The sequence below is a fragment of the Zosterops lateralis genome (assembly GCF_965231275.1).
Source record: "Zosterops lateralis genome assembly, chromosome: 20".
NCBI lineage: Eukaryota > Metazoa > Chordata > Aves > Passeriformes > Zosteropidae > Zosterops > Zosterops lateralis.
In genome coordinates, this window is record NC_139780.1 from 8,115,261 (window position 1) to 8,128,426 (window position 13,166).

A 13,166-nucleotide genomic window follows, 5' to 3' on the forward strand; every position below is an offset into this window, starting at 1 on the left:
CAGCACAGTTACTGCTCAGCTCTGGGGCTGCTCTGCTACATCCCCTCACACCCAACCCACTGTGTGCCCTGTTTGAGCACCTGGATTTTATCTTCTCTCACCCCAGATGGCTGAGAACACCCCCAGGAGCCTGCAGGACACCCCTGGCTCTTTCCCTGATGAAAATGAGTTTCCCTTTGGGTACCCCACCAGCATTTGTGAGGATGTGCCCGGCCAGAAGTTCCTGTGCAGCAACTGCAACAACATCCTGAAGAAAGCCCTGCAGACGCTGTGTGGGCACAGGTACTGCTCTGCCTGCCTCACCTGGATCGTCAGGTATGTGCCTGCAGCATTCCCTGAGCTCAGGGACAGCTCTGGGGCTCCCTGGCCTGCTGTCCTCTTCCTGCCTTGAAGGATTTTCCATCAGGATACTCTCTGCCTCCTCCTCATTTCCACCATGGAAGTCTCTGGGGCCTGGCAGTTTTTCTATCTGTGATAATAATTCTGATTTAACCTTGGAGAGTTGGTCCAAGGCTGATTTAAATCCTTCCATGGCACCTTACTTTGATAGAGGATGTTATGGGGTTTTAGTAAATATAATGTCATTTATGTCTGTATCTGTCTGGGCAAAATGGGCATTTTTTGTGTTTTAAAAGACTTTAGTATTCACATTCTCTTTCCTACTTGGAGTTTTTGAATCATTCAGGGGATAAATAGCTTTCCATCTTTATTCCTATTTATAGTTCAGGTTGCCCCATATTTTACTGAAACACAGATAAGATTAATGGGCATAGTCCTGGTCTTGGAGAACAGAAGAGCAAAACTTTTTTGACATCAGTGTGTTCAGGAATTGGCCCTTTGTGAACAAGGACTATGGTTCTGAGTAGAAATCTGAGTAGAAATCACAATTTTCATGGTTTTCTTTGTGTCAGTGTCTATACAAAGACCTCCTAGACTGCAGTGCGCCAATGGATTGTTATTTAATTTTTCTCTCTTTTCGCCAGAAACAATAAAAACGCAATTTGCCAGAAATGCAAAGAGGAAGATCCCAACACTTTAGGTGAGGAAAGCCTATTGGCAGAAGAAAGGGTAAGTTGTAGTTCACAGATCATTAATTTATCACCAACCATTCTCTGTAGTCATCACTGGACTGGAGTTCAGAAGGGAATAATATAAAATGCAATAGCAGCTGATGGTTACACATTTTAACTTAGGCTTTAATAACCTGGATTTCCTAGAGTTTTTGGTTTTAAAAAGTGTAATGGCAGCCTCAGGACTTTCCAAATCCAGGTTCTGCAATGTAAAACCCCAAACTCTTCCATGTGATTAACTTTTTATTGTCTCGAAGTCACTGGTGCTTTCCTACTTGTAATAATATGTCTAAACTGTTACTTATTATCCTCAGGAAGTATTTAAATGGATTTTCCAACCTCATGGTTTCTTGTGTCTTTCAAACGTGAAGCTGAACATAATAATTGATACAAACTACGCCCTGGCAAATGTTTCATCTGTAATTTAATGGTGCAGATCTCTCCTTGTGTGATTTTCCAGGCAAATTGCTGTGCTGTTCTATATCCCAAATACAAAATAACCCCAGCCTTTTTTCCTCCTCTCTGATTACATGCAGGGATATCTACAGACACATAATTTGTCTAAATTTCTTAGTGGCAAGTGAAAACAGATAAGCATAAAAGCCAAAGTTTGGGAAGCAGGAAAATAATGAATCTGCTGCTAATGTTGAATTTGGTAATATCCCAGGAAAAAAAAATAAATCCTCAATTCTGCAATTAATTTCCCAATGACAGATTTCCTGCACCAGTACTGCAGAAATATATTGAATATTGCACAACTACTCAATTGCAGCTGAATCCTGCTGGTCTTACTGTGCTTTGACTGTCACTTTGGGGTTTCTGTGCTGTGGGGGAATTTCTGCAGGCTGGGGGTGGGTGGTTGTGAGCAGACCCCACTCGGGGCTGACTGGAAATTCCTTTTTCCTGCTGGGTGTCCAAGGTGAAGCCAAGCTCTAGGAAGGGAGGAGGATCTGCCTATGTAGATCATTCCTAACAAAATTTGGGGTAGATTTTCAGGAACTTGGAAATGGGGGCATTGTTTGTAAACACTCCCCTGACTCTCTTTATAAAGCTTTCCCCTCCCAGTCCCTGCTCTGTGTTATTCCCTGTGAAATCTGCATTTCTCTGCGCTGTACTTACCTCCAGACCACCCAGAAATGCCTTTAACTGTGGCAGGGGTTTCTTCTTGTGTATTTATTGCAAGATGTAACATTAAAGCCTGCAGGATTTCATCATTACATAACACCTGTACAATTCCTCGTGTTTAAATAACACGAAAATCTCCATCGTGCAAAGAACAAACCTCTCTCCCATCTGCCTCATATATATATATATATTTTTTTTTTTTTGTAGCACACAGTGTCTGCTAAATGGAAACAGCCCAGATCTGAGCAGTGCTCTCGGTGCAGAGGCTCTGGAGCCCTCTCTGCAGCACGTTTAGGAGGTGTTAATGACCCCGATAATGAAATGCATTCATTAAGGGACCCCACAGTCAGGGACCTGTCAGCACATTCCCTGCATGTGAAATATTTCAGGCTCCTCTGGGGAAAAAAAAAAAAAAAGAAAATAACGGCTGTGGTTGGCTGGGCTTATTTTCAGTAAATTCATTTCGTGTCAAATAGATTATTTTTGAGTGCTAAGAAATAAATGATTTAATATTTTTTTTAGGTTTCTACTACACTAAAATTAACTTGCCAGGTCATAGGGTCTTATGCAATACAGTAAATTTTCAAAAAATTAAAGGTTTAGCAAGGTATGGGTATCTACCATCCTATTCCTATTCCTATTCCTATTCCTATTCCTATTCCTATTCCTATTCCTATTTCTGTTCCTGTTCCTGTTCCTGTTCCTATTCCTATTTCTATTCAGGATGCATCCAAAAGTACTTTCTCACCAATGTTTTTTACCTCACTTTGTTTTCTTTGCAGGCATTTGGTGATGCTGCCATCAATAAAGAGATTTCTGAACTCAGAGTCCACTGTGTGACCCTGGGGTGCAGCTGGTCTGGTATCATGAAAGATTTTGAGGTATGTTTAAAGAGAGTTTATTCAGATTGGTAAGGGCTGGGGACAGAGAGGCAATGAAACCAGGATATCAGCAGACACAAATTAATGCAATTAATTAGAATCAGTGTCAGCATTGTGATTTATACCAACGTTTTTGCCTAAAAATGTGCTATTAACCTATGGAAGGTTCCCTGTGGGGGTTGGGACTGGATGATCTTTAAGGTCCCTTCCAACCCAAAGCATTCTGTGGTTCTGTGATTAACTTTAGTAGGGTTTTGGCCAAATCCAGAACATTCTGAATGAAAATTCACATTGCACAAATCTACATCAACTTGGTATTTTTTCCAGTGGTTTTCTTATTATCTAAATGCAAGGTTGTGACCGGGCAGAGTCCCTCACTCTCCAGGACACTGGAATGCTCAGGCGATGTCCTTGGCATGTTTTACAGAAGAAATAATTCCCCCCGTGTCAGTGTATTGATTGTATTCATCATTCTTTTCAGACTGATCTGAGATGTCTCAGTTAAAACATTTCAATGGGCAAGATTTGTGAATTTTCCATGCAGATTTGAGTAATGAATACAAGGGAGAAATCTGGGACCAGGATCATGTTGATTTTGAACAAAAGCCCCAAGAGAGGCTGTAAAGGGACACCTCGTGTTTTAATTTACCAAAAGTTGTTTGGTTTTGATTTTGAGATTTTTTAAAATTAATAATTAACCAAAAAACACAAACCCTCCCCAGTAAAGCTGGTGAATTTTTCACCAGTAATCTCAGTAACTTTGTGCAGGGGGACTTTACCCAGGCTTAGAAGAAATGCAGAGCCCTGGGCTGCCAGAACAGAGACTATTCACAGATTAATGTGAATCAGCACTTTACATGTCGCTTTATAACTTTTTTACTCCCAGGAGCATCAGAGTTTATGTGAATATGCTTTGATCCCTTGTCACACTGGCTGTGGGCACATGGTGATGAGAAGGAAGCTGGCAGATCACTTGGAAAACGGATGTGTCAATAACGTGACAGTGTGTCAGCAGTGCCAGTGCAGCCTGCCCAGCTCTGAATACCAGGTAAGAACATTTCTCTCTCAAATAAAGGCTTTATTTTGATGGTTTCAACAATCTGGGATGCCATTTTCCCATCCTGATTTCGTTGCACTTGAGGAATATTTAATTTCCCTGAGTTGGATCATTTTTCCACACAAGTGTTGGAGGGAAAAATGGATGTGATGACCTGCTGGTGATGTGACAGAGCACCCATGGGCTCTCCTGGGCAGCCCAGGTTTCAGCTCCTGGCTCAAAATGTGTCCCTGTGTGAGGTGAGAGAAAACCAGGAGAACACAGACAGTGGAAAGGAAGGGAACCTGAAAGTGGCTGAAGTTTATTCAAACTAAAACTACTCACAAATGTGCAGGGCAGGATTCTGTCAGATACTATTTCTATTAGGTATAATGTATAAATCTCCAAATTATCAGCTGTGTCTATAGAGCAGGAAAATCTCACTCTGAATCTGCTACAAATATCTCAGTGCCCATTCAAACATATTTGCTTTATTTTTATTTTTTTTTTTATTATTGCTCAAAACAATGAATATTATTCCCTCCAAGTGATTTCAAGTGAATACTTGCCAGCCTTGCAGGGTGATTAAAGGTGATTAAAGACCCAAATGACAGCAGGGCTGTGGATATTTCAGAGATGTAAATAGTTCTGTGTGTCCAAAGTGTCACAAATTGGTGCCTTTCCTAATCCTCAGCTGAGAGATTTATAAGGGATTACTGGGGTAATCCTGAGGTAAGAATCTAAAATCTGCTCCTTGGGGAAGGTTTTGCTTGTGCTTTTTTTCCTTCACTCACCTGCAGAGAGAGCAGAGCCTGGGCCAGGGCTAAACCCAGGCTTTCCCCAGACTGTCAATACCAGAAGGTGGCAACACTCAATAAAATCCCTCTCAGTTTTCTGTCACTGCAGCCTGGAGGGGAAAACCTGAGCTCTGGGATTGTCCCTCCTCATCCCAGGGGTCTCTGCACAGCAGCTCCAGCGGCTCCAGAGCTGTTTTTCCTCCCACTCATTCCTCTCACAGCCACCACCTAATTCGTGTTTTGGTCAGGAAACCTTGGCAACAGAGCAGGGGGTTTGGCCTTGAGGTGTGGCTTGTCCTCTGCCTCCTTTAGTGTGAGGAGAATTCTGGTTAAATGATGATAAATCTGCACCGAGGTCAGAATTTTGGTGATTTGTGGGTATTCCACGTGTGCACAGCCCTCTGGGAGAAAAGTGTAAATTTTGGGTGCTGCTCTCTCTCTCTCTCTTCACCTTATTCATTCAGTTTTAGGTCTTGTGATCTTTTTGTGTTTTTCTATTTTTAAATAAACTTCTCTCCTCTGAAGGAGAGTCCCTCTCCCCCCTCAAGGCATTGGTAATCTGGAGGAGTAAAAGAGCAGAAATGAATAAGATCACGGGCAAGATAAAAAGTGTTAAAAAATGAGTTGGAGAGTGAGAAAACCCCGTGGCTGCATTTCTGAGAATCGAAAGGGAAACCTCAGAGCTGGTATGCAAAGGAGTTTGTGGAGATTAAATCCACCCCCTCTGCAGAGTGTGCAGGGAAAACTGACAGTTGCTGTGTTAAATACAGAATTTACAGAACCAGTGCCAGGGGCATCACTTCACCCTTCCTGCAGGCAGAAGTGGCAGGAAGCCTCCTGTGAGGGGTGATGGATTTTGTGTCAGCACATCATGCTGGAGAATTTGGATTCCAGCTGCCAAAATATTCATAAGCAGGATGCAAGAAGGGTCTGCACGTTGAGCAAAGTGTGTGGATTCAATGCAAGAAGAGTTTATATTTGAATTATATCTGAATTTGAATTTATATTGGAGTTTCCTGTGCTGTAACCTGTTTATGTTCATATATATATATCTGTATATATTTGAATTTCCTGTTCTGCTGGTCATTGTTGTTTCCTGTTCTGTAACCCCCTGCTTGTCACTGCAGGTATGTGAGTGCACATTTTTGTGTGTGTGCACATTGCTTTGGTTTGAACCTGGCAACACCTGCACATTGTATCCAATATCCCAGGGTGACCCTTAATTCAACAATTAAATAAGGTACTGATTTTTTTCCTTTTTGTTTTAATGACAGGAGCATTTGTGTGAAGGCAGTTTATGCAAGGAACAAAAACCTGTGCAAACAGAAACAGCATCAAAGGAAAAGGTGGGTGAAAGATGAGTGCAATGCAGCTTTATTTCAATTAATAAAATTATCACTTGTTCATTTAGATTAAACCAACACCTGAGAACATTTTCAGATCCAGTAGTTGTGTCTGGCTGCTCTTTACACCCCAGCAAAGCCCTGCTGGCTGCCCTCTCTTCCCTGCTCCCACAATTACCTTCACTAAATTATCTTCTCAATTAACCTTGAAAATGGGCAAATATTTGTCTCCTCTCATACCTTGAGTGAGAGCCACGTGTCCAGCAGTTCATTTACAGCATCTTCTCTGTGAGAAATTGTTACCAGGGGATCCCTGTGGTTCATTCAATTGTGCTCTGTCATTATGGGGTCTGTGGGGTGGACACCTCAGTGCCAGGCTGTGTGCAGGAAACTTGCTATTAACCACATTCTTAATTGATTCACCATCAATTTTCCAAGCTGGTTGGGCACTGGAAGCTGTGGAATTACCTGGACTTGAATGAATCTGATTTACAGCTGCTGGGTTTGTGGCTTAGGTGTTTGTAGGGAAATAAAAGAATTCCCTTTGATTGGTTTTGATTATTTCCTCTGCTTTTTTTTTTTTTTTTTTTTTTTTTTTTTTTTTTTTTTTTTTTTTTTTTTTTCCTTCTTTCAACAGAGCCACTCTCCATCCTCAGCCAACAAGGATGGATGTTGTTTCTCTGAAGTTGGCTGTGCATTTAGGGTGAGTGAAACAGGTCCCCTCAGGAATGGTCCACCCTGGTTTGGACATTCCCTTCAGGGAAGTGTCTCTCAAAAAACATAATGGAAAACCTGCAAGGTTTTTGATGTCAGGTGATGGAGCTGCACCTGCACCTTGCAGTTTCTCCATCCCCCAGGGGGCTGTAGGATTGCAGAGTTTGGCCCCAGGCCTGTTGTGGAGGGTGCATTGACAGCTCTGTCTCTTGCAGGGAAGCAAAGAGAAGATAAAGGAACATGAAAAATCCGCCGTGGGGGCTCACATGCTGCTGCTGCTGCAGCACATGAGGCAGCTGCAGGGAACCCTGTGCTCTGCTGCCAGAGCTGCCCACAGCCTCACCCCACAGCCACAGCTGAACCTGAGGAGTGCAGGGAAAAGCATCTCTGAGCTGCAGGTGCCCCCAGCAGGGCTGGAATTCAGCAGGGATCCAGAAATGGATTGTTTCCCTGGATCTTCTGTCCCGGGAGATGAGTCTGTCCTGCAGCAGCTGGTGAGGGAGAAGGTGATTTCTGAGCTGGAAAATAAGCTGCATGTGTTTGAGAACATCGTGGCAGTGCTCAATAAGGAGGTGGAGAGCTCTAATCTGGAAATCCTGGCCTTCAGGAGACAGAGTGAACTGGACCAGAACATCATACGGGGCCTGGAACTGAAGGTAAAAAACTACAGCAGGGATTGTCTGGGTGCTTGTTCTACAGACAACAAACACTGGCACACGTCAGGGAGAGCTGGGGTGGGATCACAACAGGAGTCTGAGCTGTGAAGGGTTCAGCTCTGGACACATATTCAGGATCCTTTTGTTGTTTGATACATTTTCAGACGTGGATCTCTAATATTTGTTCTCTAAACCCACGTTTAGGCAGTGAGATATTCCTGAGGGCTTTGAGTGTCAGAGTTTGCCATGATCAGGCTGTGAGCAGGCAGAAGAGCTGCTCAATTGCCTGATCCTCTCACAGCAGCTTTTTGCCTGGAGGCCCAAACAACATCTCTCTGTGTGTTTTGACATATTGCTGTCACTTAGAAAGGCATCAAAGCAGATCTTCCAGAACATGAGGACTCCAGAAGGATTCAGCCACCCCTGCAGCACAGGCTGGAGCTGGGGGAGGAGGCTGAGGACTGTTTTTATCCCTAGATTGCAGAGCTGCACCGGTGCCTGACGCAGAAGGACGCGGGGCTGAGCAGCCTGCACAAGAGCCTGCTCTTCTCTGAGCAAGCCTCCTATGATGGGATCTTCCTCTGGAAAATCACAGAGGTTGGCAGGAAGCTCCAGGACTCTGTGACTGGCAGGACAGTCAGTCTGTACTCGCCAGGTAAAGCACAGGATGGAGATGTGTGTTCACAAACCACAAACCCTTCAGAATCCCCCAGCCCGTTTCTCCAGGACTCCGCTCGTGCCAGCTGGAGCATCTTTAAAACAGCTCCTTAAACCAGGATGCTGTTTATGCAGAGATCCAGGGCACTGGGATGTGCTTTTCCAGAGGGCTGGGCTCTAGTTTGGGCTCTCATCCTGCCCTTTGCCCTCCACCACAGTGTGTCCATCCCTCCCAGCCCTCAGCCCTGCTGGCACCACGGGGCTCCGGCTGCAGCTCTTCCCCATGTGGGAGGTAATTGGATTAGGTAAAATACACTTTGGATTAGGTAAAATACACTTGTGTGCCTAATAACAGGTAATTTTCACCAAGGTTTGAAGCACTGAAAGGGTTCCAACCACTGGGTTTTCATTGCTTGTAATCTCCAGGGGGTGCTCATTTGTCTGTTCTCCTTTCTGTGAGAGCAAACCACGTCACACGTTACCTTTTCCTACACACATTATGCCTTTTTTTCCCAAAAAAAAAGTCTTTACTGATGAAGACTTCTGATTTTCAGCTTTCTACACTGCAAAATATGGCTATAAGGTGTGTCTGAGGGTGTACCTGAACGGGGATGGGACAGGGAAAGGGACCCACCTGTCCCTGTTCTTCGTTGTCATGAAGGGAGACTACGACGCTCTGCTCCCGTGGCCCTTCAGGCACAAGGTAAGAGGGGAGACCTTCCCACATCTGATCCCAGCCACAACTCAACACAAGGTGACTCTTTCTCTGGAGTTTTGTGGCAGTTGAGTGCTTTTCCACATCCCTTTCCAAAGGTGAGGAGCTCTCCTGCAGTCCTGGGTAATAACTGGAGTCCCCTGCAGGGAAAGCTGCTCCTGCTGATGTTCCAAACTTTGCCAGGGAGGATTTGGAGAACGTGGTGTTTGGGATATTCCAGCCTGTGCCCACCTGGGCTAAAGCCAGAGGCACATCTCCTCCTGGTTCTTGCTAAACACAGATAATATCAGTTTGGGAGGGAGTTATGATTTGCTGCCTGAAGGCATCAGGAGAGTGAGGTGAGAGTTCCACTTACAGAGGTGCCACAGATGTCTGGTGTGATCCTGGTCTAATTTCTTTCCCCTAATTGTGATCTGATAATGGCAGCAATGGTCAGAAAAGCAGTGAAACCATGGCAGGGCCTGATCTCTGCTTTGGCCCTTGTCTTTGTGGGATAATAATTCCGTAAGCCTTTGCTATAAATAGTTTTACTGCCAGTTAGCAGCCAAAAATATAGAAATCAAAGTTCGTAATCCTCACTGTATCAAAAGATTTTTGCAGATATTTCATATTTCAAGCTATAGAACAGTGAGTTAATAAAGGGGGTAGTGAGGTGGGGATATTCTATACTGCAACTGAGCTGTCTCTTCTGATCCCAAACCACAAAAACAGAATAAATGTAATGACTGTAACCAAAACCAGGGGCTGTTTAAGTTGTCAGGAGAGACAGAGAGGAAAAAACTCCTTTGGACTGTGCAGTTCTCTAGCAAGGAATAATTCCTTACTTGATTTAATTTAATTTTGTTTTATGGGCAGCAAAGTTTTAAAAACTTCATCTGGGAGCTCGCATGAAGTGACCTTGCAGGTCGGAAACATCAGTTACAGTTTGTATTTAATTATCAGTGCAGCATCCAGCTGGTTTGTTTCTCACTCTGGTAACTCCTCACTGGCACGTTCTGTTTTCAGGTGACGTTTATGTTGCTTGACCAAAACAACAGGGAACACGTCATCGATGCCTTTCGCCCAGACCTGACCTCTGCCTCCTTCCAGAGGCCAGTGAACGACATGAACGTGGCCAGTGGCTGCCCCATGTTCCTGCCCCTGTCCAAGCTGCAGTCCCCCAAACACGCCTACGTGAAGGAGGACACGCTTTTCCTGAAGTGCATCATAGAAACAAATTAGCAGAGCTCAAAGAGGGCTGGCTGCCACCAGAGGACATGAAAGAACCACACTCACACTGTCCAGTTGTGTGAGCAGAAAGAAGGAAGTTTATTTTTGAGATTACGGTTTAAATAGGGTTTGGAATTTGATCAATAATTGGGCTGTGAGGTTGACACCTCTCTGGCCCCACTGGTCAGGTTAGAAGTCCATCAATTTGTCCTTCCCCCAGGAAGGAATGCATGATTTACAAAACAACACTCTTTGTTACAATGTGTGAGAAAAACTCCAGTATGGAATGTAAACATCAGAAGGCTGAAAAAATCAGAGCAATAGTTGGCTGGGGAAGCCACCATGAATGCCAATAGACTATGAGAAAAAACCCATTAATTTATCCTTTGTGTTAGTTTGTGTGCACACAAAACCCCCAGAGCTCCCCTGAACCTGGAGATGAACCCCCTGAACCTGCTGCCATCACCTGGAGATGCCCCAGTGCAGCAGGGATGGGATTATCTCACCCAAGCAGGCAACCCTCACTGTTTAGGGTCAGTCACTGTCACCCCACACTGGTGGAGAAGGGGCTGTTTGTGCCCACAGCTGCCCTGGGTGTGGCTGGGGCTGAATTCCCCTCCCGGCTCTGTGGGTTCTGCCCCATCCTCGGGCAGTGCCCAGCCAGTGCAGCTCCTTTCCCCAGAGCTTTGGGGTGAGCTGGGAGGCAGCCCCAGGGTTGTGAGAGGACACAAAAGAGCTACACTCACCTGTCAAGTTGAGAAGTGAAAAGAGAAAGTTTATTTTGGGTTGGGGTTTAAATGGGGTTTGGAATTTGATCAGGGGTTGGGGGACAAGAGAAACACCTCTCTGACCCCAGTAGTCAATTTAGAAGTCCATCAATTTGTCCTTCCTCTTGGAAGGAATGTATTATTTACCAAACATCAGTCTTTGTTTTTCTTACAATGTGAGAAAGTTCCAGTCCAAAAATAAAAACATCAGAAGGCTGAAAAATCAAAACGACACCCCAGGGGGAGGTTTTGGCTGCTCCCCAGCAGGAACAGGGGCAGATCCTTCCCCTGAGGCTCAGGTGTCCCTGTTCTTCCCCAGGACCTTGGAAACCCAGAGCTGTGCCCAGTGCTGCAGTGCCTCACCCTGAGGAATTGATTTCTCACTATTTATCCTCTATTGATGTGCTCTGTAAGGAGATGCTGTGTTGCATCAGCACACAGTAACACTGTGCCTTGGAGGAATGACCTCGAGGATTTCCAAAGGAGCCCTTGGGCTTTCCCACTGTGGATCCAGAGCTGTGGGAAGGTCAGAACTCTGCTCCAGGCAGGGCAGGGCCCCCTCAGTGGTTTGCTTTAGTCACTTCCTGGACCTTCAAGGCAGGTGAAGAAATGTTTTTCTTATTAGAAATTAATTTCTATATATATATTAATTTCTATAATTTCATATTAGAAATTACTGTTGGTTTTTTTTTTCTTAATGTGTTCTGATGTTTCAGGTTTTTCGGGGGTTTTTTGCACGCTAAAATACAAGTAACTGCTAGAAAACGGTTTTATTCTTTTTGGGTTTTCTAATAGAGGGAAGGAATGGATAATTTCTCTTAGAAGTGAGACAAGCTTGGGGCTGTCTGGATTTGTGCAAAATCTCTCGCTTCTGTCTTGGCAACAGCCTTTGAAATAATTGGTTGTGATAAAGCATCACATTTCAAAAACACCCACCTCATAAACAAATATTTATCAAAGCTTGTTTGGGAAGGAACTGGATATTCTGTGTGTCTTTTCCTCTATTCCATCTTTCAAATGTTCTTTCAGGGACAGAAAGTGATTTTTCCAGCAATGTGCCAGCCCCTGTCACCACACTGGAGTAATTTACCTAAATTTATTTTGCTTTTCCTGTCTGTTTCACTTTGACAAGCTGTATTTATTACAATCACTCATATTTTCTTATGATTTTATTTATTTCCTAAATAAAGCTCACTAACTGAAGGAAGGCTTGGTGTTATTTTGGCTGTTGGATGAGGAATTGAGTGGCTTGGAGATGTGATGATGGGGGTTTGTTATAGAAACAGCTGAGCTCTGCTACCCTTCCCTTCCTTGCTTTTTTCTTTCCTCCTTCCTGAGGAAAGGAAGATCCTTTTGGAGCTCAGGAGCTGCAGAAATGACCAGATCATCTCTGTGTCCATTTTCCTCCAGGCTGCCCAGCTGGGAGAGCACCCAGAGGCTTTTCAGCAGAGCCTCATCTCCCAGAACTTCAGCAGCAAAACCTCTTGATAAGGAGGTGGCTGATATTTAGAGGTGGAATTGGAGAGGTATCAAGAGCTCTCTGATCCAGCAAATAATTTCTGTATGATTTTTTAAATTTCTAAAAAAAATTTTAATTTTTTTTTTCTGAATCAAATCAAAGGATGCAGAAAAATCATGAAGGATTTTTTTTAGGGAGTTAAATCAGCAGCATTTGCTCTGTGTTTCATGGCCAGGTTGGCAAAGAGTCAAAATGCTCCTGCAGCTACGATGGACTGAAGTAATCAAGGACAAGGTTTGGAGGGATTTTTTATTTTTTTAATGGACTAATAAAGCTGAAAAAAGCCAGGCAGATTTTTGGTTTCTAAGCCTTTGTTGAGGGCAGGGAAAGAACCCAAACCTTGCACAGGGTGCCTTGAACTGTCGTGTTGGTCACTCAGGCGGCCTCGGTGAGGAGTGGTGGGGTGGGGACCCTCGGGGCAGAGGGAAAAGAGGGAGAATGTGGGATTTCCATCATCGGGGATGTGTCCGAGTGATCCGGCTGGGAGTGTCCCCGGGAGCGGGGCTGGTCTCCCCTGCAGATCCATCTCCCGGCCAGGCCTGGGGCTCGCAGGCAGCTCCCTGTTTGGGTTTCCATTCACTATTCCTCGCCTTCGGTCTCCAAGGCTACACGCCAACATCCAACCCCTCCTCCCACTCCTGTTTTCAAAGAAAGAAAAACACTGTGAAAAGAGGCTG

General features: G+C 44.4%; 1 protein-coding gene across 1 annotated transcript; it reads left to right on the forward strand.

Annotated features, from left to right (window-relative positions):
* Window positions 1-10,632, forward strand: TRAF1 (TNF receptor associated factor 1). Its single transcript, XM_083875531.1, has 10 exons — window positions 1-315; window positions 984-1,068; window positions 2,978-3,076; window positions 3,963-4,124; window positions 6,184-6,255; window positions 6,890-6,955; window positions 7,182-7,622; window positions 8,100-8,277; window positions 8,834-8,982; window positions 10,000-10,632. The coding sequence occupies exons 1-10, from the start codon at window positions 107-109 to the stop codon at window positions 10,213-10,215; spliced, it is 1,677 nt and encodes a 558-aa protein (XP_083731657.1). The 5' UTR covers window positions 1-106; the 3' UTR covers window positions 10,216-10,632.
* The last annotated feature ends 2,534 nt before the right edge of the window (window positions 10,633-13,166 follow it).